The sequence below is a fragment of the Nyctibius grandis genome, chromosome 10 (genome assembly GCF_013368605.1).
Source record: "Nyctibius grandis isolate bNycGra1 chromosome 10, bNycGra1.pri, whole genome shotgun sequence".
In the NCBI taxonomy this organism is placed as follows: Eukaryota; Metazoa; Chordata; class Aves; order Nyctibiiformes; family Nyctibiidae; genus Nyctibius; species Nyctibius grandis.
Window position 1 is genome coordinate 34,854,018 of NC_090667.1, and position 23,328 is coordinate 34,877,345.

The 23,328-nt window shown below is 46.4% G+C and overlaps 1 protein-coding gene across 9 annotated transcripts in view; it reads right to left on the reverse strand.

Annotated features, from left to right (window-relative positions):
- TMCC1 (transmembrane and coiled-coil domain family 1) overlaps positions 1–23,328 on the reverse strand; it is a 118,520-nt gene that overhangs the window by 22,437 nt on the left and 72,755 nt on the right. Inside the window, exon 1 of one of the 9 annotated variants that reach the window (XM_068409512.1) lies at positions 14,158–14,371. The exons of the other annotated variants lie outside the window; for them this stretch is intronic. Coding sequence (XP_068265613.1) covers positions 14,158–14,187 — 30 coding nt within the window. The 5' untranslated portion in view covers positions 14,188–14,371. Of the gene's footprint in view, positions 1–14,157; positions 14,372–23,328 lie in introns of those variants that run through there. 9 annotated transcript variants of the gene reach the window in all.

Here is a 23,328-nt window from a genome sequence, read left to right on the forward strand (position 1 = left end):
TCCGAATGGCAAAATAGGAAAGAATTACACACAAGGGCTTGCAGGAACTTGATTTTTGAGGTGAAAAAGGATGACACGGCAAAAGATACGGCCAAAATAACATTCATGGATGTTTATTTTAGCAGCTGCAGATTTCTAATCAAGGGAGGACTGCCAATGAGACCAGAAGTTACAATAACAAGAGGAGGAAATGAGGTAAAGCTGAACAAAAGTTAAGTATAGGAACTGGGAGGTGAGGGTGGATTTGGAAACAAGTTTATACAAGGTTTTATCAGAAAGTGACTATGTAAAATGACAGGGTCTTTTTGTGTTTTGTTTTGTTGTTGGTTTTGGGTTGGTTTTTTTTTTAAAAAAAACCCCACATTCTGGTTTCCCCACTATGTCTGAATCACATCTTGTTACCTTAAAGACAACAGATTGTTAACACTTCCCAGAGAGTAGTTTGGGGTTTTTTTTAATGCTTCAAGCTGCTATCTGATAAATACAGATTATTATTGCATCTTGCATATTCGTTTGTAAAGAACAGAGTTTAATTTTCAGACTGCAAGTTAAATTTGACTTGCAAAGCAATGGAGCAAACTGGGTCTGGAGTCTGGGAGAACAAACGTCTCTGTGTGATCGCTCTGCACAGAAGAGCCACATGTGAGAGCAAGGATTTCCCCCCTTTTTCAGGAGATTTTTCTCTCTTCAAGTTTAACATCCAAGTTACCTCCAAGTATTTAGTCTAAAGGGCTCCTGTACATGACCACAACTACTGCACTTCTACACTCACTTAACTTCTTTTTATTTATTTTCAGTTGTAGTATTTTCTGCAGGTACAACGCAGAGTGTGACTGTAACAAAATTCATCCTGCAGCCACTACAGCACAAGAACACGCAGGCTCCCCGGGGCTGCACGTGTGCCGTCAGGAACCTCGGAGAAAAACACATAAGCAATGAGACGTCCGAGAGAAAGGTGCATTCAAGGGATGACAAATACCCAGCAGAGTAAGGCAACGGCGCACTTGTCTAGAAACCCATAGCAAGCACTGAATTAACTAAACACTGAAATCACTATGCTGCTTTCAGTATTCTTGTAAAAAGCGAGAAGCCTCACCTAGAACTCCATCTAGAGACAAATCTTGCTGCGGCAGCATCATCACAAGGTGAAAAGCTCGGGCCACCCTGACAGCAGAACAGGCATCTGATTCAGAGAGCACAGAACATGGTACCCTATTCTCACTACTTCTTCTCCAGCGGTGACATATGAGCCTGATGGTACACATGCCGAGATGCAAAGTATGCAGATCTATCAACCTGGAACATGGAATACAAACAAACCCCTCCTTTCCTGCTGCCCTCCACCTCAGTGGCCTGCACCACTCAGCTCTGCATTTCTAACAGAGCTGTTCCCAACAGCCACCCGGGTGTCGCTTTTATTACGGAGTCTGATGAATGCAGTGAGAAAAAGTAAACGTCTCGGTATGGGAGATCCAGATCTTTGCAAAAGAAAATAAAGTCTCTACTAAATAAATGAGATTAGACATATATACTTCAAACACAACAGCAACACTATGCATTTTCTCAACCATGTCTTCCGCAGATGATAACAAACCCCAGGCAAACATTCATCTATGGCAAAGGCAAACACCAAAAAAAAAGTCTGGATCCTGTATTTCTTTTTTCTCTAAACACCGTGGAGCCACAATGCACTGGAGAGATAACTGCAACAACTCGAAGAGAAATACCTTCTATTTTGCATTGGAGATCTGAGCGTCAAAGCCCTTACTGCCTCTCTTCAATATTTAATAGACGTGGGGGGGCCAATACAGCTTACCGTTAGCTCAGCCTTGTGACAGGGCAGTGCCCGGCTGCACAGCTGAACGAAACCCAGAAAAGCACTTATTCATTTCTGAAGGTCACCGGCTCCGTGGGGAGCCGTACGCTCTTACTCTTTACCTGGAGGAAAAATATGATTCTGCAGTTTTTTCACTACTTCCTGAAAATACATTTTGCACGGCTAACATAGCAAGACAAGAGGTCACATTTACAAAGCCACCAATCCAAACACCCCTGGCATCGGGCTGCATTTACCAGCCCCTTCTGTCAGTGCATCTTACACAAGGCAAACCCCAACCACCACCAACAGGAACCCCCACAACGCAACACCACGCTCCATCTTGTTCACAGATCGCAACGACTCACTCAGACAGGGGCCTGTTCCGTGCCTCCCACCTTCCGAACCGCAGAGCAGCCGCACAAAACCACCCACGGCGACCCAGCAGCAGCGCCTGGAGGGAGGCGCAGCGCCCCGCGGCTGGTGCCACCAGCGAGCCGGGCTCCGCCGGGGATGTCAACAGAGCCCCCGGGCAGGGCCGAACGCGGCGGCCCGGCCCTCACCTTGGCGGGCTCGCGCGGGCCCGCGCCGCAGCACACGCACGCACAGCAGCACCACGTGAGCATCGCCCCGCGCCGCCCGCCCCATCCGCCGCCTGCGGGGCCCGGGGCGGGCCCGGGGCTGCCGGGACCCGCGGGCGGGCCGGGCGCCGCCCCTCGGCCCGGTACCCGCTGCCGCCGCAGGCCGGGGCCAGCACCGCGTGCTTAAAGCCCCAGCGCTCCCCCACGCGTGACGCTGCTCTTAAAGCTGCACCGTGGAGCCAAAACCCCGCACACGATAACGGGCGGCCAAAGCGGGAGCGGATCCACAGCACCAAGGGGACACAGGCGTCCCTCAGCGCACACAGAGCGGCGGACGTGGGAGCACGGTTCAAGCGGAATTAAAAACAGATCCAGAGATGCACAGCAGGACATAAATCCGTCTGTGAACTGTACGCTCTATCTACAGCACCACTGAAACACTCCCATTTAATAAACGCTGAATAAAATTTTCAGAAGACTAACGGGATCCCCTGGAAGGCTGAAACTCTAATTAGAAAGTAATTGTCACAAAAGGACTCCAGTACGAAACAGAGCCAGCAACAGCATTTTAACCTCGCTGTCACTGGTGCAAGAAGAAACCTCACCACCCCTTAACCACCTCCTTGTCAAAGAGAAGGTGTTTTACTGCCATATTTAGGAGATGAAAAGCAAAGGCTCATCACCCCGTCTGTGACAGCTCTGACCCACGGCACCTCGTGCCTTCAAGCCCTACTCCTTCAGACCCATTTCTGAAAAGCCACCCTCACCTCACGGCTGCTTCTCCCCGTGCTCTTCTCCCCCGTCTCACTGGTATTTCCCGTTCGTATCAAGTATGATTGACCACCTAGGATAGATACAGGTGATCACAAAGCCAAGCCATATATAATCTAAGTTTGAGATCATCAGAACCATTAGTTCAGAGCATGCAAGGTGCTGCCAAGGCTGAAATACCAGGAACTGCCAAAAACAGCAGAACGAAAGCGGCTTTAGACGTTTCCTACGGCGTCAGCCATGCAGCGTGTGTGCAGCCAGCACGGATACAGGGACAGAACTCCCCATGTTCTCTTTTCTGTCTGCCCCTTTGAGCCAGATGACTCTTAGAGGCTCTGACAGACATTATGGTGGTTGGGTTTGGTAGGTTTGGGGGGTTTTTAAATCATTCTCTGAACTTGCAGTACTGCACAGGTAATGTGAAGAAATTCTGCATTGAAATGTTAATTCATAAAATAGAAATTTCAGCAATGTAACAGACGAGAAAACTCTTGACTGACTCAAAACATGGTCAACGTGGAAGAAAGTATTAACTGAGAGCAAAACTGAGTCTTCATTAGGAAAAAAAGAGAAAAAAACAGGAATTAAAACCAAGAAATTACAACAAATCTAATTCAACTGACATTCATACTACCATTTCTCTGTGTGTATTCTCAGGGTTACGTGGTAAGAGGGTCTCTAAAAATTGATTACCTTATGGGAATATTAGATATTGAGATTCCCTGATCACGAGAGCACTGCTCTAACAAACGGCACACAGAATTCAATCTAGCCAAGCTGTTGTAAAGAAGGCTTTTACCAAGAAATGTTGGTATTAGTCACTGACCTATACCCGTGAGGATCCCACCCCACAGCTGCAAAATCTTTGAAATCAGGCCATCATCTGGGACACGCAGGAGAGTTTTACAACAGTGCCCTGCACCGCATTGCACAACGCTGCACATCTGCCAGATAACTTCTGACTTTATCAGCTGTGCTCCAGACCAACTAGAAGCAAGAACCAGGCCAAAAGGCATCCACGGTGTTGCAAGAGCCCAGTGAGAAATCTCTGCTTAAAAAACCTGTCCAGGCTAAATACAGAAACTGAAACAATCTCTGTACTTGTGCAAGTTCAGGGCACACACTAGATTTTGCATTGCAATCTAACACAACGACAAGAAATTAAAAAAAAAAGGGGGGGGAGTGCACAATTCACTTTTCCAAGGAACTGGTTTACATTCTTACGGCAGATTTCACCCTTGAAAAACATATTTATACTGAGAAACCTCCACATTTCTAAGACCTTTTATCTATTAATGGTAGCAGATCCCATCTAACAGAGGTGAAAGGGAAGGGGGGTGAAATTTCTTGTTCAGAATGTCACTAGCCTTACTTAGGAAGCAGTTTATGTTGGGTACAACCTAGCTTGATTCACAGGAATTCTGCTCCTGTTCAGATAGATCATTTCACCATATAATGCAACAAACAAATCCAATAAAATACATGAAAATATGCCTATTATTCTACTTAATATAATCACACAGCCTTCACGAGCTCTACAGAGCAACAAAACCAAAACCAACCTACCAGGCTGAATATCACCTCCATTAAGAGGAACCAGTCTCGCCCCTCGTCGCAGGGGAACGCATGGTTCCTTCAGCAGGTTTTGTTACACTCCCGAACAGCGGCCACAGCGCGCTGATGTTCCGTGCTGTTGGAAGTGGAGTTCTACACCCACAGAGAAATGGAAACATCGTAAGAGCACTGACAGCTACTCCTCCACGCCAACGCAATCCAGACAGCCCTGGGAAGCTGCAGCCCCGCCGCCAGCCCGCGCAGGTCTCGCTGCCGCCCTCGCCTCGGTCCTCCAAAGCCTCGCACGGCGGAACACGACGACCGCCACAGCAGAAGCCAGATGGTGGGATCAGGCCTCAGTAATGTGGGGGACACAGATGTTCCCAGGTGTCCAAGGCAAGAACAGAAAAAGCCTCATAAATCGAGACAGCACCGAGAAGGGCAGGGAGGGGACGGGGGCACCGAGCCCCCCGGCTCGCGCGCAGCCCTTCGCCGCTCTGGGCCGTCTCCCCGCACCTTCCCTCGCCTCCGCCAGCGAGTCCCCAGCTGCACCAGCAGCAGGGAGGTGCGGCGATGGGTAGCTCGTCTGTACTCTACAGCAGTCCTTTCCCTAAGTTACTCAGTAAAACTGCAAAGAGGAGGGATGGGGGAAAAAGAAAAAAAGAAAAAAAAAGGCAAATGAGCTTTGATACAGCTTAAAAACTTACCGAGATTAGATGCTCATATGACCCCTATGACTAGATGAGAACTCTTTCCAAGATCCCTTAAAACCAAGAAGTTTAGGGAAAAAAATACAGTAGGGGCTAGATCCATGTATTTTGGGAAATCTGAATGCTGCCACATATTAAGCAATGCAAAATACGAAGAGAGATAGTAAGAAACTGGTCGAAAATTCAAGAACGGAGCTGTGATCATTCCTTCACTGAGCTGTACCCTAAAGCGGTGCTCAGACTGTGAAGAAAAGGCGACCTCCGTGCCCTGTGCCCCATCTAGGGTGCCTCACGCAGGCGAAATGCCTTTTCTGAACGCCTGAGGTGCACGTGCAACCGATGGAAGGGACGCCAGCGCCCGCAAGCAGGCAGCCCCGCCGTGGATCAATCTGCTCGCTGCCGTGCACCAGCTGTGCCTCGGCAGCATTCCAGGTGATCCGAGGCCCACAGCGCCGTGGGCAGGTGTAAGAGAAAAAACAGAGCCACAGTTTGCTAGTTCACGTGATATATATGATATAACTTTGTCACGTCAAGCGTGGGACATCGCTGTTTCTAAAGCTTTATGGTTTGGGTTTCTGTGCTCCATTACTGACTTTTGAGACCATCGCACGTAAAGGCACTGGAATACCAGGTACAACTGATACACAGCGGAGGTAAGTGGGGAAGCAAGCACGTGCTCAACCCCTGCGTGCTGTTGCTGGAACCACATCCTTATCAGAGCTTATCCTGGCACAGCCTCCTCATCCAGAGGAACCGAACCGCTCCATTTAATACAGACCTACATAAAATCGGAGAGGAACACGTGGAGAAACAGAGGCTGAGCTCTGAATTCAGCAAGTACAAACCAGAAGCATCAGTAATCTGTGGCAAACTAAATGTAGAGTCTTTTTGTTTTGTTTAAATCCAGTACTGAAACTAGTCATTAATTAAGGTCCTGGGTTTGGAATACCTGTTCAGACACAGGCTTTACACTCGCACAGGTCCTGCTTCTTCGTGACTCAAGGAAGGATTACTAAGAGGCCAAGGTTGTCCAAGGGAAGGATGACAGGTAAGAGGGAAGGAGCCAGAAAGCCAAGTGAGTGGTATGAACCGAATGACAAGGCGTAAAGTGCAAGCACTTGGTATCAGCACATGAGATTACAAATACTAGGTTAGACATCTAGAGACATCGCATGACCAACATAATAGATGAAAAAAAAAGTATCAAAAAAAATCAGACTCAGCCTTCTCTCACGCCCAAATGATTTCACCTCTCTTCTGCACCAAATGCAGACAAAACCGATCACAAACGTCAGAACAGGCTGGAAGACTCTCCCAGGCAATGGGCTCTTCCAACTCCACATGCAGACAAATGCAGGGCAAACACACTCAAGCAGAACCGTGTGTCTAAGACAAGTCTTACTAAAAATGGGGTTAGATCAAGACAAACTCATCAACTTCCAGGTGTGCAAGGGCTCCTGTGATACAACTTCTGTCTTTACACGTCTGCAAATTTTCCACACTTCCCAGTGTAGTTACAAAAATGGAAAATTTAGTTAAATCAGGGAAAAATTTCTACCTCTGACTGCCCTCCAAGGGGGCACCTGAACAGATGTACAGCTCACAAATCCTGAATGTTAATTATAAAAAGCCAGCTGAGGAACCTGCTTCTGTCACTGTGTCACTCCCAATAGTTCCAAAACTAAAACTTCAAATACAGAATCTCTTCTACATGCAAGCGTTAACCAGCCGTTTGCATATGGATAATGCAGCTTCAGCCCTCCCCTCCGAGGAAAGCGCAATCACGCAGAGGTGGAGCGTGGGCCAGAGGAGGCTCGGTCTGCAGGGGAACCCGGCACACGACTGCCCGTGTGCGAGCCCCGGACAATTAACTAGTCACCACTAGCAGGCAGGGCTAGAAGGAGACAAGCGAGCAGAAAGCAAGGGTGTATATGATGTATGTAAATATATATGCATAGTAATGAAGGAAGGGAAGCGTGTGCACACAAGTGCATGTATGAGGAGAAGGAAGGAAGGGAAAAAGCAAAGGAATAATTGATTATTAAAACCGTAAGAAGGACTTGCTTGGCAGCCAGTGCATTTTGAACAAGTATCACATCCAGCAGTTTATGCATGGATGTGTGTGTTAGATTTTCATTTTCTTAACTCTTGATACTCACAGGAGTGATAACTTAAATTAATTTCTTCATCATGTACTTTTTGTGCCTGACTGAATCTGTGGTTGTACACTGTAAATACTTTTTCATATTCAAGCTAAACATAATACGAGTATTTATCAGAACACATGTGGACTATGTAATGTATACATTAGTTTTATCCAGTTGCAATTGTAGAATAGTAAAATTACTGTGAATGTTGTCATAGTTTTCAAATTAATAATCTATATCGTCTAATGTGGGTTTTTTCTGCCAGTTCAACTAGAGAGGTGGGTGTCAGCAACTAAGCACGGAGCACACGGACTAAACCCAAAGCTCATCAAAATCAGCACACGTTGCCAGAGTTCAGCTGGGACCGTGCACTCAGCATCAAGAAAACATTCTTTCTTAAGTCCAAAGAATTCATAATTCTCCTGATCTGCTTGAAGCGTAACAGGCTCAGCTTTCTTCCAACTAAACTAGGAAATCCCCCCTAGACAAATCCAAAACGACTGTATTTTTAGACAAGGAGTACAAAAAGCCTGCTCTACAGCGTACAGATCACTTCAGCTCCAGAGGACTCTGCTGACACACAGCAGGCAGGAAGATGCTCACGCAGTTTAACTCCTTAACCAAAACAGGGGCTCCTACAAATGCAGATCTTCAGGAACTGTCTTGCACCTCGTACTAACACTGCAAACCTCCTTCTTGATATGGCACTTGAATCCATCATCAAAAGGTGCCACCCTCCTTCCCTTTTCATTAACTCGCTCCTGAGGAACACTCCAGTTCTGTGGCTTTTTCTAAGCCAAGGTAAATGGGATCCTTAACGCCGGGAGCTGCAACAGACACGTGACTCATCTCTGAAATGTTTCCCCTCCGTTTGGGCACTGCTGCGTGACACAATGATGAACCCTGAAGTTTTCCTGTCTTACAGCCTCTATGATGGCTGTCATCGACTGGGGTCACATCGCTGCTTATTTGCAGGTCCCAGTTTTCTGAGTACACTTTTCCTTCTACTTGCGGTAAAGGGATCTCAGCCACGCTGAAAATATCAGTTTGATAAAATAGAGAAGAGGAAAGAAAAACAGGAAAGAGAAAGGGACCTCATTTGCTGTGCTCAGCAAAACTTCTGGGCCCACAAACAGGTATTCGCTCTCAGGAAAGGACACCTTTCTCCCTAACCTTTTTAAAAGCTACTACTACTGCTGCTTTCAGGGCAAGGAGGATCCCCCTTAAAAACCACTGACTTCAAAATCGTGTTTGTTGGACAAAGAAAAGGTACCTTTAGTATAAATGACACAACACAGCGATAGTCTGCAGTGAAGGTTTAAAATGAGCCATATTACCTGCTATTTCTCTTCACAGCTGGTAAAATACTAAGATACAGAAATTGGTTACAGTTAACTCTGAATTAATAATTTTGCTAAATTTCCACAGAACTCCTAGAAAGAGATTCACTTAGTAATGAGATTTATTTCCTCTAAACTTATCAATGCATACTAACAGGATATAAGAGTGTCTACACAGTTAATGAATTTGCAATATTTGGCTTAAGTAAACAGGTGGGAAAGTAAAACAACTTGCTACCATAAAGCCTTAAAATGAACACAGATTACTGAAAATTCAAAGCCACAAGATTTGCCTTTATTGACTAGAACTTTATGTAGCCAGTGAAGTGTTAATAATCAAACTCTGCTCCTGGATCAATAACCTCAGTGATATGAAGCACCTTGCATAAGGCTTTCTGGTTCATTATGTGTCCATCAGTAAGTTCCTGCCCAGCTGCAAGAAGACCTGATCACAGATATCTGGGCTCGCTCCACATTATCCCCCAGCGCTGAGCGCCGACAGTCTGCTCCCATGCTCGCTGCCCAGGGACAGGGGCTAAAGCCACCGTAACCTTCCTGCTGGCGTGCACAAATCACAAAACCGCGTGATTATACAAGCTGCAATAACCTAATGGTATAAGGTACTGTTTGGGTCAGAAGCACTTCAAGCTAATGTATTATTTAACATTTACCTTCTAATTTAAGCTCCTAGACTCCAAAGTCACTGCACAGAACTGGAGTTCCCCTCCTCTGTACAGACCCACTGGGATAACGTCAGTTTTGACTATATTTGTCGTTTTCAGATTTCACTCGAAGGATGCCCTGTAAAGACTTGCTTTCCTTGTTACCGTTCGCAGTTTCTCGCCCCAGTTGCCATCACCATAAGAAGCCCAGCCCTTCCTTTCCCCACCCACCTTTCTAGAAGTAATCACAATGTTTCTACCAGCACTTAATAAGGAAAGAGGCAGAGAAAGCTCAGTCCATGAACACTGCACGCTGCATCCCTGCTGTGGAGCGTGGCCGTGTCAATGTGCTTTTTACAACCCATCAGCACACGATACCCACGCTCTGAAGCTCGACTGGCCGCTGTGACGGCGCAGCTCAAATGAAAGTGCCACCGAAGGACAGCCCGCGGCCGGCGCTGTCCTGAGCCGGCAGACGGCCCCATGAACCGGGTTAGAGTGGGCTCGCACGCACAGGCACATCTCCCTGCAGGAGGCTACCAGCGTCAAGGACGCTTCCCAAGGGCATTCTCCTCATTACTGCTGCTTTAAATCAACTTTCCCACAGTAACAATGAGAGAAATCTGCTTGCCACCTGCCAAATGGCTACTGGACCGGATTTGCATATATGGTTAAAATGATATCCATTTCGAAAAGGACTTGTCAATACGTATAACCTAGTGTGGGGAGACTTTAGAAGCTTGTCTATTCCAGCTAGTCATGCAATGATTCACAACCTCACTTTACACTGATTTGTTAGTACTTATTAAGCTCCACTTACAAACACAATGGACCTTTAAGGACTTCCATCCACAGGACATGCAAAACTGCACTAACTCCCATTAAAGCAAAGGAGATCTTGGTGCAAAAGAAAATTCTAGCTTGGCGGTGCAGGATCAAGTCAGAAGTTTGCTGGTCTTGGACGGGAATAGCTGACTGACTTTCTTTTTTCTTCCTCATGAGACACCAACCGTCCATCCCTCTCGGTGTATCCGTGGGGCTGGTGGAGCCCGACCCTGCCTGGCTACCCCTGGTCTACACTTACACGCCTGTTGCTGCGTTCCTGAGGAGGCCAAATGGCTTCACTGAGAAAAACATCTGGAGATCTGGAGTCACACTGAGCAAGGTCTGCTCTGGCCAGCCACTGCCTGGGTCACCCACTGACACTGCCCAGCAGCTCCACGCTCAAAGCCCCCCACATCCCTTCCCAGGGTACCCAAGGCACTCCCCTGGTACTACCTGCGTACCTGGGAGGGCTCTCGCCGTGTCATCCTGGAATACAGGGTTTTTTATTTTCTACTTTTCATCTTCATTGGGCCTTTTTGCTAGGTCAAATGGCCCAACGCCTGCAGCTCTGAGAGCCAAATCCCATCTTCTCCTATCCCACTGGCTGCACCATCCAAGAGTAACATTTATCCAGGAATAATGACCACGCTGTGCCTGCAAACAGAAGGTGTGCCTCCAGGACTACTCCTTTTCTTACCAGGAGGTAATAGCAGATCGGGCTTGAAACACCTGCCCGCTGACAAGAAACAGCACTTACTTTTGAGGGCACCTTATGCTGCTCTTCCCTCTCTCCAAGAAACCATAACACGCTGCCACTTGCGTCCCAGGAGCCACGCTGCAGCCACCACTGCGTACAGGACAGTGCAAAGAGCGTTCTCACTGTCATGCATTCTGTGCCTATCTACTTTCACAGCCCTGGTTCTCCTCAAATAGCACCAAATGTGACATTTAAGCACTCATAATTCGGTTCCAACTTCAGACACAGCCTAAGATGCAATATATCTGATTAGTAAATGGGTGACGGTCTTTAAACCGTTTTAGTCTTTTTTTTTTAATAAGCAATGAATTAGTTAATCTGTTAGAAATCTGCATATAAAAAAATGTCTTCCTTCTTCTTGAGATGGTGAAATACAAAATAAAGACTTTTAGCATACTATGTAGCATCAGTCTGGTTCTGCAGAAACCACAACCAAGTCTGTGTAAAGGATTAAGTTTACCAATAAAGTTGCAACCTAAAAACTGCATAGTGATGAAATGGAAAATGTCCAAGTAGGTTTGGTGTTTCATTTCTCAATATTGCTGGCATGAACATCATCCCAGGGTCTGATGTAAGTCTAACTGATACAGAATACACCCACGTCCCCCCCAAAAACATTTCTTTTAGTCTTAACACCATGTTTTCCCCAACAACTCGGAAAGGCAAGCAGCTGTGGTTGAAATTGCTTTCATTTCCTTTAAACATACTTTTACTTCTCAGCTTTCAGTTTTATTGGATATCTATGTAACAAATTGATTATCTGGTTATCACACTGTTAAAGATTTTTGAACTACCAAACTTTACCCTCTCACACTTTCTTCTTATTACAATATTAGAAATGAAAAAGAAGAAAAAAAAGAACCTCACAAAAATAATTTTCAGCAACTCCTTGGTGGTTTAGGTTTCACCATTCAGTGACCTAACTTTCCTTAAAGTGTCAACGAAGAGCCCACACTGACACACTGCGCTGCTGTGTGTTAATCACAGTATTTGAAAACACGAGTTGTCTTGGCCACTGCAATGGCAAGGCAGGATGCATTTGTCTGAACCTAAAGTCTGTACATCAAGATTTAAGATTTTGTTCCTGGGTTGATACTTCTTGGTGGCCTCGGTGAAAGTAAAAGGTCAAAGCAGTATTCAAAAAAAAAAAAAGAAAACCACACTAAAACAACACAGAAAAACCCGAACGCCCACTATTCTGTTTTACAAAAAACGAAACTCCCACAACTCAAAATTGTTTTCAAAAACAAATACGTAATTCTTCCTTGCAGATGACTTGCAAAAAAGTTTTTTAAACATGTAACCCTGTGCTATTTTTTCCATTGACAGCTTATAAAAGAACACACGTAACGTGTCCTTTCTGCTACAAAAACTCTCCCCTTTAACCCACATTTCCTTGAACTGTAGGAATATGAATAGCAGAAAATCTGATCTTTCCTGGCTTTGTTGAAGAGGTATTGAAGACCCAGACACTTGCAGCTAAACTGGCGACACAAGAAAGCTGGATTTTTAAAACTCAAAGTATTAGTCATTGAAACAGAATATGTGCCACAAAAAAAGCTGAAAACAGACTGACTAAAAATATTTTCTCCTTTTAAATACATCAGTCACTTATCTTTTGTACCAGTTCTCCAGGGGACTTAGTCTAGCTTTGATAACATCTCATGTAAAATACAAAACCCCTTCCTTCTAAGCTGCAAAAAAGCAAACGCCGTACAAGTTAAGGTTTTCTTTCTACTCTCAGCTCACCTTTAAATTCTGTCAGTGGCTCTACACGCTGGCCTGGCTGCTTAGCAGAGCTCCACAAAAGAAAAAGGCTCACAAATAAAAAGAAAATAGTTTGAATGCTTTTAGTATTTTCACTTTTCTTTGTCCCAACAATGCAGCTCTGTCCTCTGGGAACGCGCGTACGCGGCCGAGCACAGCACGTCCTTCTCCCGGTCCGTCCCCACGGAGCCCCGCGGCCGCCGGGCCGGAGCCCCCAGCCCCACACCCCCCGGCCCAGCACGGCCCAGGGCGAAGCACCGCCTGCCCCCAGCGAAGGGGGCAATCCCCTATGGAGGGAGCCAGCCAGGCACCACCACCGCGCCGACCGGGAGGTCAAACCGGCGCCAACGCTGCCGGCCATCCCGGGATCGATGCAATGCCCCTACTCTGAGCGAGGGGAACTGCCATGGGGGTCACCATTGTTCTCTTCATGAAGTCAACCAAAATATCACCAGCGAAACTAGGATACGCAGGCAGACTTTCAAAAGAGTGCATTTCTGTCTTGCAGGACAGGGAATTTCCTAGAACTGCCTTCCTGTCCCGATAGAACACCATCACTAAATGCTAAAGAGATTCTAAACAATATTAGACGCTGATCTCAGCCACGTTTCCTCTGCTGTTCACCAGATCTGTACACGGCACCTTCTGACAAACTCTCTACGTTCTATGCTGTTTGGGACAGGCTCCAGAACACCTTGTGGGGCACCACCACGAGGCAGCCTGACCTCCAGGCTCCCTGGGAGAAATACTTACCGTTAACTGGAGAAGCTCTAACCACAAGCCCAAAAGACACGGACTTCTGGTATTAGACATCTTTTCTAATCACTAAACCGTTCGAACCGCAGATTCTTTGCATTCACGGGGAATCTCCCAACAAAATCTTTACCCCACAGCAAGAACAGATCAAACCTCAGCAGTGCAAGCAGTTTTCCTTCTTTCAATATTGAGCTCAAGCTGGGCCACAAACATTGCTTACTACAGACTGACAGCAGAGAAAAAAAATCTAATCCAGTCTCCCGAGAGGACGGACAGGAGATACTCCATGTCACCCCTTCGGCGTCGCGACAGGCAGCAGCTCGCAGACTGGTTTGTAACAAGCAAGGTCCAGCAGCAGCAGCCAACTAACCCGCTGAGCCTGGGCGCCCACGGGTGACCCGGGCTCTGCCCAGCACACCAGCCGCGTCCGCAGCCCTAACACCCGAGAAGGGGGAAAGCCGCGAGACGTACGGTTCTGGAGGCGGGCGGCGAGGCGTCCATGGCGGGCGCGCGGCGAGGGGAGCCCGCGGCGTGACCCGCGCCCAACACGCTGTGCCGCGGCCGCGTTAGCGGGGACCGGCTCCAGCCCCGCAGCCCGGGCTCTGCCCCGGCGAGGCAGGACCGTGTAACGCGAAGCAGCAGGAGCCGGGTGTCCTGGCAGAGGCCCCGAATGCATGTTTGAGAAAGCAACTGCCGCTCCGGACAGGCGAGGACGAGTGCGCTGCAGGACAGTCACCGAGCCTGCTAAAAATACGGCACGGCTGACCCTGTCAGGAATGCATCTGAAGCGAGATGGTCTAACTCGAGTTGGTGCATTTCTAGGTCCTACTGTAATAATGCACAGTGCAGCAGCGACGTACCGAGGAGCAGGGCTCGGGGTCCTGCCTTCTCGCTGCACCAACTCCAACTGCCTAACGACGCTCCCCATTCAAAAACCTGGCCTCAAAGCAGACAATAAAACCTTCTGAAAGTACCTAGTTGTTTTCTGCTTCCTGACTGGAGTTTTTCCACACATTTTTAATGAAAACTGTCATTGATCAGCTGAAGACAGCTCAGCTTTGTTGTAAGACAACAAAGAGTATAGACAGAAGATCACACACAAACCTCACCCAGGAGACAGTCAAAAGTAGTACATGAAAACACCCTCTCAGAAGCAACTCTGCTGAATAATTGCAGAAGAGTGTCTCATGTTGTTAAAAATAGAACTAATTTCTGCATTGACAGATGGAGTTTCAGCCAAAATACCCACTGAGCCACTCGAATAATTAAGTGTTGCTTCTCCGTGGCATAACAAAACATCTAATGCAATTTACTGCCCTTTCTATAAAATGTGATATAAATACTGTTTGCTAATTTTTCAGCAATGAAATTAATAGGAATAAGGTTTATAGTACTGTGCAGCAGGCTTCTAGCTGAAATACTACCATGGCTGCCAAGACATCGGCCCATTCTCTACACACAAGCTATTTAATCTTTCAGGTAATTACCTCCTGGAACAGAGCAGTCATTTATCTAGAAATCAGGTTTGCTCAGAAGGAAGCAGAAGAAACTCTAGCCTGGTAGTCCTCGGTAACCTGAAACACATGGCTAGACAGAGTGACAGATAGTAGCTGGTGCACAGTGAGGTTGTTTTAAAAGTGTACGTGCAGTTTTAAAACACCTACACGTAAAATGCAATCTTCATGGTAACTCCGACCCTGCAGATTGCACAAACCGCTTGTATTTCACAGAATCAAGCAGAGTTTTGCGTTTCAAATCTTCTTAGCATTTCATCTCTATTCAGGCAAACTTCAGAAAACTGCCTTCTTTCACATACCAACCGGAACACACTACGTGAAGTACTGGACAGTTATTTACTCTTATTGCAGACCTCCAGGAGGAACGGCTATATATAGTTACGTACTTCTTCATTTGAAGTATTTGCTCCTACCCCCCTGCTATCTCAGTAACCATTTTCAGTCTATGAGGACACAAAGGGCTCTGCATCTTCCTTACAGCCCGTGTTATCATCAAAATTCTGTTCCTCAAAGTCTCAGTCCAAGGGGATTGCTGGGTTACAGCATGAAATCAACTTCAATTTTCAAAGAAAGTTTAAGTCCTGAAAGGAGAGCAGATATCTTAGAAGATTTGTCTGTGCTGAAGCTGTTCACTGTGAAGTTATGAAGGATGCACAGGAGGCACTTTAAACATTTTAAAAAAAAACAAACAAACAAAAAAACACACAATTTTTTTATTGCAAAGGTGATCAAAACACTGCAGTAGGTTGCCCAGACTCCATCCCCAGAGTCAGTCAAAACCCAGGGCATGGTCCTGGGCATCCTGCTTCAGCTGCCCCAGCCTTGGGCACGGGGACTGGACTGAACAATCTCCAGAAGTCCCTTCCATCTTCAGTGATTCCGTGATTCTCCAGCTTTTGGGATGCATTTTAAATTCTTCATAATACATAATTTTGGATCTACTGCCAAATGAATCCAGCCACCAGACCATCATTTATCAATAATGAATTATACTGACCTCACAAAATTAACATCTACAGAGTGTGATTAACTATGAAGGAAACAGTCTTACGAAACCGAAGAACCTCCACCGTGAGTGGACACCAGACCAGCAGACAGCACCGACCCGCTGCTCGTGGAGCGTGTTGAAGCCACGCAGCTGCACGGCAGTGTGTCAGCGGGAAAGGACAGGGGCCGTCCCGTCTGTGCTGCTGCCTTTTCCCTGGAGGAGACAGTAAATGCCTACTCAGGTGGTAGATGCCGGTGTAATAGCTAAACGCTGCCTCTCTGCTGCTCCAGCCACGCGTGGGGACGTGGGCTGCGGCATGGGAGGCGTCCTGCCAGCGAGGCCCCGAGGCGGTCACGGACGCAGGGTCAGTCCTTGCACTGACTGGTAAGATCGAACCATCCAGATTTATTAAGGCTTCAGCGTACATAGTGTACATACACGCCCTTCAACAAATCTTAATACTTTAAATGGTTTTTTGTCTTTAACTTTGAAGTTAAATAATGTCAAATTTCCCCTTCTCTTGCTACAGCCATTAATTACATACAGTTGAAAAAAAATATACAAAGGTCACATTCCAGATGGTTGGATCAAGGAAAACATCTTGAAACAAACACTGTCAGTGAAACCTGATCGTGAAGGGCCAGGGCATGAGCAGGTAAGAGGAGGATGATCCTTGAGAAGTGTCCAAGTGTACTAAAAATTGTCCATTAGATGGACTGTGACAAGAGTTCAGGGATGACGTCTAGACACTACAAAACAGCCTGAACAATCAGGTTTAATGCACCATGGTCAGCAAAATGCAAGCGTGCTAAACGAAGCGCTGGTACTGTAGAGCTGCACTAATTTCACTAATTGTTCATCACACACTTCTTGGCTTCTGCACCCAGCCTGTGCGCGGGCGGACGAGCTGGCACTTCGGTCCGTCTCTTCTCCGCAGTCTCCCCCTGCTCACTAACCAGCCTCACACCCTCTGTCCCACACGGGCAGAACAGGCGCGTCCTCCTGCTGCTGCGGGCAGGGAAAGCCGGGCTGCCCTGCCCTGCCCGGGCGCGTGATCCCGGGGTAATCCAACCCCCAACAGCTGTCAGCAAGAACCTGATCCCGGCTCCACGAGTGCCGGCACAGCGGGGCAGCTACACGAGCACCTCGGCTCACAACACGGACACAGACGAGCAACGTCAGCAAAAAAAGGACTTACAGACTAGTCTGTCCGCAGCAGCTAAACGCAAGAGCTTCTGTAGTTAAAAGCACTGAGAGCAGCACTGAAATTTATCCCTTCTGTTACCCTGTTTTCACCAGTACGTACATTTAACCCAGCTTACATAGAAGGTTAAAAAACAAACCCAGCCCATGCCAGCCAGCAACTCAACCATCAACCGGAGCAACAGCAACACTCTGCTCAGGAGAATGAGAGTACATCTAATCCTGAAGGACTACTATGGATACAACACAGCAGAATAAGGAATAGATTTCTTTAAAGTTGAACTTTCATATCAAACTTCGCACTTCAAAATGAGTATAATCATTTCACTCATCTGCGTGAAGCTCTCTGACCAAGGCAAATTTGTGTGGGCTTCTGCTTCCCCTCCACGTAATTATAGTTCAGGCACAGACTGAGGCAGACATGGCCAGGAGGACAGTGCACAGCACCATGTACCAAAGCATCTAAAAATACGGGCTGCTTTAGAAATTACATGCCGGATTAGTAAATCTTCCCAAGCTACCACAGCACAGTTCTGAGTCTTTCCCTAAATAGATTAAAGACAGCAGATGACGAACGTTAATATACGTTAAGTCTGCTCTGTTGAGACCAGAACAGTAGAAAGTTCTTCCCCCTCAGTTTGCTAACGAGTCTAATTTTGAACTTGCTAATTTTAAAATCTCTCTCTTTAAACATTTCAGATAAGCTTTATTACTGACAAATAAGAAACTGACAGAACTGAAGGTTCAGGTTGGGTCGCCCCCCCACCAATTAAACTGGAAGATGAAATAGCTCAATAAATGGCACAAGGCTCTGTTAAATAGTGTCTGGAATATGTAACTGAACAGCACCAGAAAATAAACCATACCTCAAAATACTGCTATGGGAGGGAAAAGACAGGAGAAGATGAAGAAAAATAAGTAACTACATCACTCCAAAACACACTGGGAGGCATATCTGTGTAGTTAAGTACTCCTGTGGAAGGCAGCCGAGCCCAACAGCCACAGAGAAAAACACCAGAACGGGGAGGGAAGGGAAGGGGACTGCACGAGAGATGAAAGCATGCAGCTGTGGTGATAACAGAGCATTCTCAGGTAGCCTCTCTCCCCCACTCATCCAGTATTTTTTAGGGACTGAGGCACGAGGGAAGGATATTTCCAGCTCAGCTGATGAGGGAATCACCCTGCGATCAGTAGAGGACCTACAGTGCAGGACCCCTTCCAAAATACCGAGCGTGAAGTGTATTCTTCAGGCGCAAAGTCAGGCAGACCGAGGTCATTTCTCAAGACAGCAAAGAGACCCAAACACTGCAGAAAATTATTTGTACCCGAACCCACAGCAGCAGGATTGCTGGAGAAAGGCAATGCCAGCGGAGCGCCTGCACACGGCTGTCCTCCGCTTTCCACACTCGTACTACGGATCTACAATAATTCCGTCCGTTTGAACTCGTGGTTTCTGCTGACCCAGGGTACACTTATTTTGCCAGACAAGAAGATTCTGAAATGATACGATTCCAAAGTCTAACACGTGGGATAAACATCCGTCTGACTAATTTCCAGCGACTCTCCGGTGACATCTGCAGCAAGGTCCGTTTGCTGCACTGCTGAGCAGCAGTGCCAAGCTCCCTGTGTCCTGAGGAAATGAGATGATCTATATGCCTACGATCTAGGTTCAATGTTTCAGATACACAAAACAATCTCCCACACACACCATCACTTAGTATCATTTACCATTTTGCCATTTGTACTCTTGCTGGGTTGGGACAGTCTAATATTAAAAATACTCACAGAGGAGACCATATTTTTGCACACACATCAGTAAAGTGCAGTGCATACTGAATTTTATTAATATTAAGCAAGACAATATGAAACATAGCACAGTCCTGAACTTAAATATCTAACAAAATGCTTAGGTCTAGGCTCATGTACAAGGATACTCTTTGAATCTTCACAATTCTCCTGCCTCCATCAATACAGATGGGCAATAAAACCACCAGCACAGACTGACAATAAAACGCTAACATTGACCTACTGTCCCTCATAGTTCACCACAGAAATTCTTCCCACACAGTGAAGGAAGACCTTCTCATGGTATTCTACATAAGAAAACTCTGGTGGAATATGTAGAAATTAAGTAGTTAGTGAAGAACTAGAAATGATCAACAAATCTCAATGGCTTTGAGAAAATTTGTAAAGGAGGAATGAGCACCCCTCCAGACCAAACCAGACCTATAACCACACTCTTTACGTGGGATGGGTTTATTTTTAAAGCAGATGTTTATATTATGTTCGGTGTGGAAAACAGCTTAATGATAGCTGATGATTTCTGAAACCAAAAACCTGCAGCAACCAGCTTTCTATTTTTGCCAGGCGGCCACACAACAGGCATTTGTTTTGAGAAACCTGTAACACCGAAGCCACAAAGCTCCAGCAGCGCCCACGTCCCTCCGAGTCCTGCAAGCTTTCAGCATCGCCCTGGAGGAAGAGCACGTTTTCAGGGACTGTTTATCCAGCTACGAATAAACGGGACATGCAGTCACATTACACGAGCCACGACTGAACTCAGCGGCCAACCAGAGCTCCTTGCCTGGCCTTTTTAGACCAAATTATTTCAAGTCTAAAACAGCACAATGATTTCTTCACATAGTCTTTAGCTTTTTTGCCCACTGCTGGACAAAAAGCAGTATTTTCTTCTTAATATCTAGTCTTAGCACAAACCAACAAGCTCCAAAGCCTATTATGTACGTATGATACAAGGCACTGAATATTAATGAAAGGGTGCTCCCAGCCCCTTCCTCTGCACACCCAGGTTCCCATGATTTCATACTGCTTCCAACAGTCAAAGAGTTAGGATACCAAAATACAAAGAGGATGTTCCTTGAAATTTATGTTCTGCTATTCTGAGTGTCAAGATTCATTTAAAAAAGGGCTCAAGCATGCGTCTTGTTACGTTAAAAATCAATGTGATTTAAACCCTTAAGCACATTATTATTTCTCCCCTTCCAGCTGTGTTTCTTGTTTTGTTTTTAAACAGGCTATGTCCAACAACAATTAAGTTTCAGCAGAGAGATAGAGGGATGGAGAGGGAGAAACAGAGCGAGCCGTACCACAGAGCAGGAGGAAAACCCCTGACCTCACCTAGCAGCAAGACATCCTAATGCTGCAAGGCATCTTCTTGGAGCTGTAACAGTGAGTGCAGCTATCAATGCTGGGAGCCGTGGCCTCATTCTTCCCTGCTAAAAAAATACTTTAATGTTATTTATAGGTTAAAAGGAAGGCAAGAAAAGGTGCTATATCCGAATGTCACTGTACTGCCACAAAGCAGACAGGGATCACGTGCGACCCGTGTCAGACCTTTTCTGTTTCAAAGTTCTGGGCTGCTTCGATTGGCTGCATTAATGCCAAGCGCAGCACTGAAGTGGATTTGCCTGTCTGTGGATTACAGCAGACAGTCATCCGAAAGTCACTTCACACAAATAATCCCTTCAAAGGGAAGGCTGCTTTAGAAGTTACTGGCAAAGCAAGCACAGATGAAGAACACTGGAGAATGCGTGTTTAACAGCCAAGGTACTGCTGCACAAAAGCAGTTTAACACAAAATGTCAGGTAATTTCTTTTTCTTTACCCTTGGAAATGGGAAGGGGGGGTAGACACTTGTCTGAACGTTATGAACACAGAGCCTTGCTAAGGCTGTGTCTGAGCTACAGTGACGTGACCTTGTCATTCCACGAGCGTGGGACCAAGCGCAGCCAACGCAGAGCCGCGTAGCTGGGCGCTGTCTGGAGGAGAGCAGCAGCACGGGAACACGAGCTCCCACGGGGGGTCAGCTGGCCTCAGAGGCAGGAAAATGGAAGCACAACAATCCAGAGCCATCTGCCCAAGGTCATTAACGCGGAGAGGCTCAGGCCCCGTGAGCTGCAGTTCCACGGTTCATAGTTTCAGGCGAATCGGTCGTTGCCCAAGGACTAATCACTGACCCACTCCTCCATCCCTGTGGCAGTTCCAGTTTGCTCAGGAGATTTTAATAGGTTAATTCCTGTTGGCAGACATCATACTTGACTATGTAATGTCTCTCCACATCACATTTCTGCTAGATGCCTACAGACTTATCAAGCCATTTCTTTCATTTTCCCTCCTCTTCTGCAACTGCACTCGGTTTCAATGCTGGCTGTAACATCAGTTATCCACTGTCCCCTGGGGAAGCCAGGGTGGTTTCTTCTACAGGACTTCTGATAATTAAGAATACCCACAGAACTCCTTGCTGAAATTAAGACTTCCAAAAGTATCACCAAGAAAAACAGAGAAGACTCTGCCAGCTTCTATATCAGAAGAGAAGAGAAATGACAACGCACAGAGTATTAGCCACTTTGCATCTTCATTAGATGCAGCTGATTAAAACATGCTTAATGTATTTAATTTTCCATATCCATGTAAACCAAATCAGCTTATGGTGCTGGATGACCTCTCTGGTTTCTAATACCTTTTCACAGTTCTTTTGTACAAGTCTAAGCAGTGCTGAGGTTGCAACACGCTTCCAGTCCCCTGTGAGCTGGGCCCGTTCTACGTGACCTGACAGGTAAAAAGGTTTGTGATTTTTCAGCAATTGCTTGAACGACAAGACATTCAATCAGGATGTTTAATACAGCACAGAATAAAAGTCTCAATGTTATCTCCTAAGGATTATAAACTGTCAAAGCGTACAGGAAGTTTTCTTCCTAGTTTTAAAATGAGAGTTTAAGTGTGTTTAAATTATTTCTTAAAGAAAACTGCGTGGATCTGAAGGATCACTGTATTCTACATACCTTTATAAGAAAACACGCTAATAAGAACTGGTATCTCACAGTAAGAAACTGGGTTAAAGCTTCTAACGCTGAAGAGAGCAGCATTTCATTTTCCTCCTGTCCGACTGAAGCAGAGTACTCAATAATTCATAGCTTGCTCTGATCGAGCTCCAGCACAGGTGCTGCACAGCCAGACCTCAGGGAAGCTACCTGCAAGTGCCTGATCATCACAGGGGAAACGCGCATAGAAGATGAGCCGTGCCTGCTTCTACAGGTTTTTTTTAATTGATGACAATGCTAAAGTGCAAAACGAGCCCTGCCTTGAGAAGTCCTTTGCACTGAGTCCTACAGTTTCAGAGCAAGCAGAGGGGTAGGAAGAGATGTGGGTGTCAAGAGGAAAAGTGACTGACTGGAACTACGGAAACATGAACTGTGGGACAGAGCCACGCTCCCTCGCACCAGAGGGTAACTCATTAAGTGGAGCACCCCAGAAGGCTGCTGTAGCCAGTCCCGCAGCAAGTTCATGAACAGCAAATACTTCAAGAATGGAGGCTTGTTGTTCCCCCTCCTTTGTGCCAGTAAGGTGGCTCTGAAGAGAGCCTTGCTCCTGAGATGTGGCACAAGCACCTTCCATCCTCCGCCAGGAGAGCAGCAGAGCTGAAAGACGCTGGGCCACGCAAACCTCCCTCGAGAAGTCAACTACCAAAGCGGCTGTCAGCAGCTGGGCTCCTGCGTACTCCCAAACCAGAACACAACCACCATCACAGCCCAAGCACAACACTTGTAACACGAATCCACTCCAGAAATGGAAATAGAAAATTCTTCAGAAAATGAGTGTATGAACAGGGGATTGTACCTAAATGTGTGGAACCGCTGACTGTCTGACATAATAGAGACACCTTCATTCCCTGGAATTTCGCAGCTCATTAGTAAGTGTGGGAGCTTATCTGCCGCGTCACGGATTCGAAAAAGAAATTAATCTAATGCAGAAGACAGCCCTGCTTTGAGCAGGTCACTGAGCAGGTGTCAATGTGTACTGCATTGCAAGGCTGTAGATTTTATTGAAATAACTCATGTTTTCTTTCTTCAAATGCTATCACCAGACCGGTAAGCTGTGCTCTGAAAGTGCTCCATGTCTGGATATAACAAACCACCAG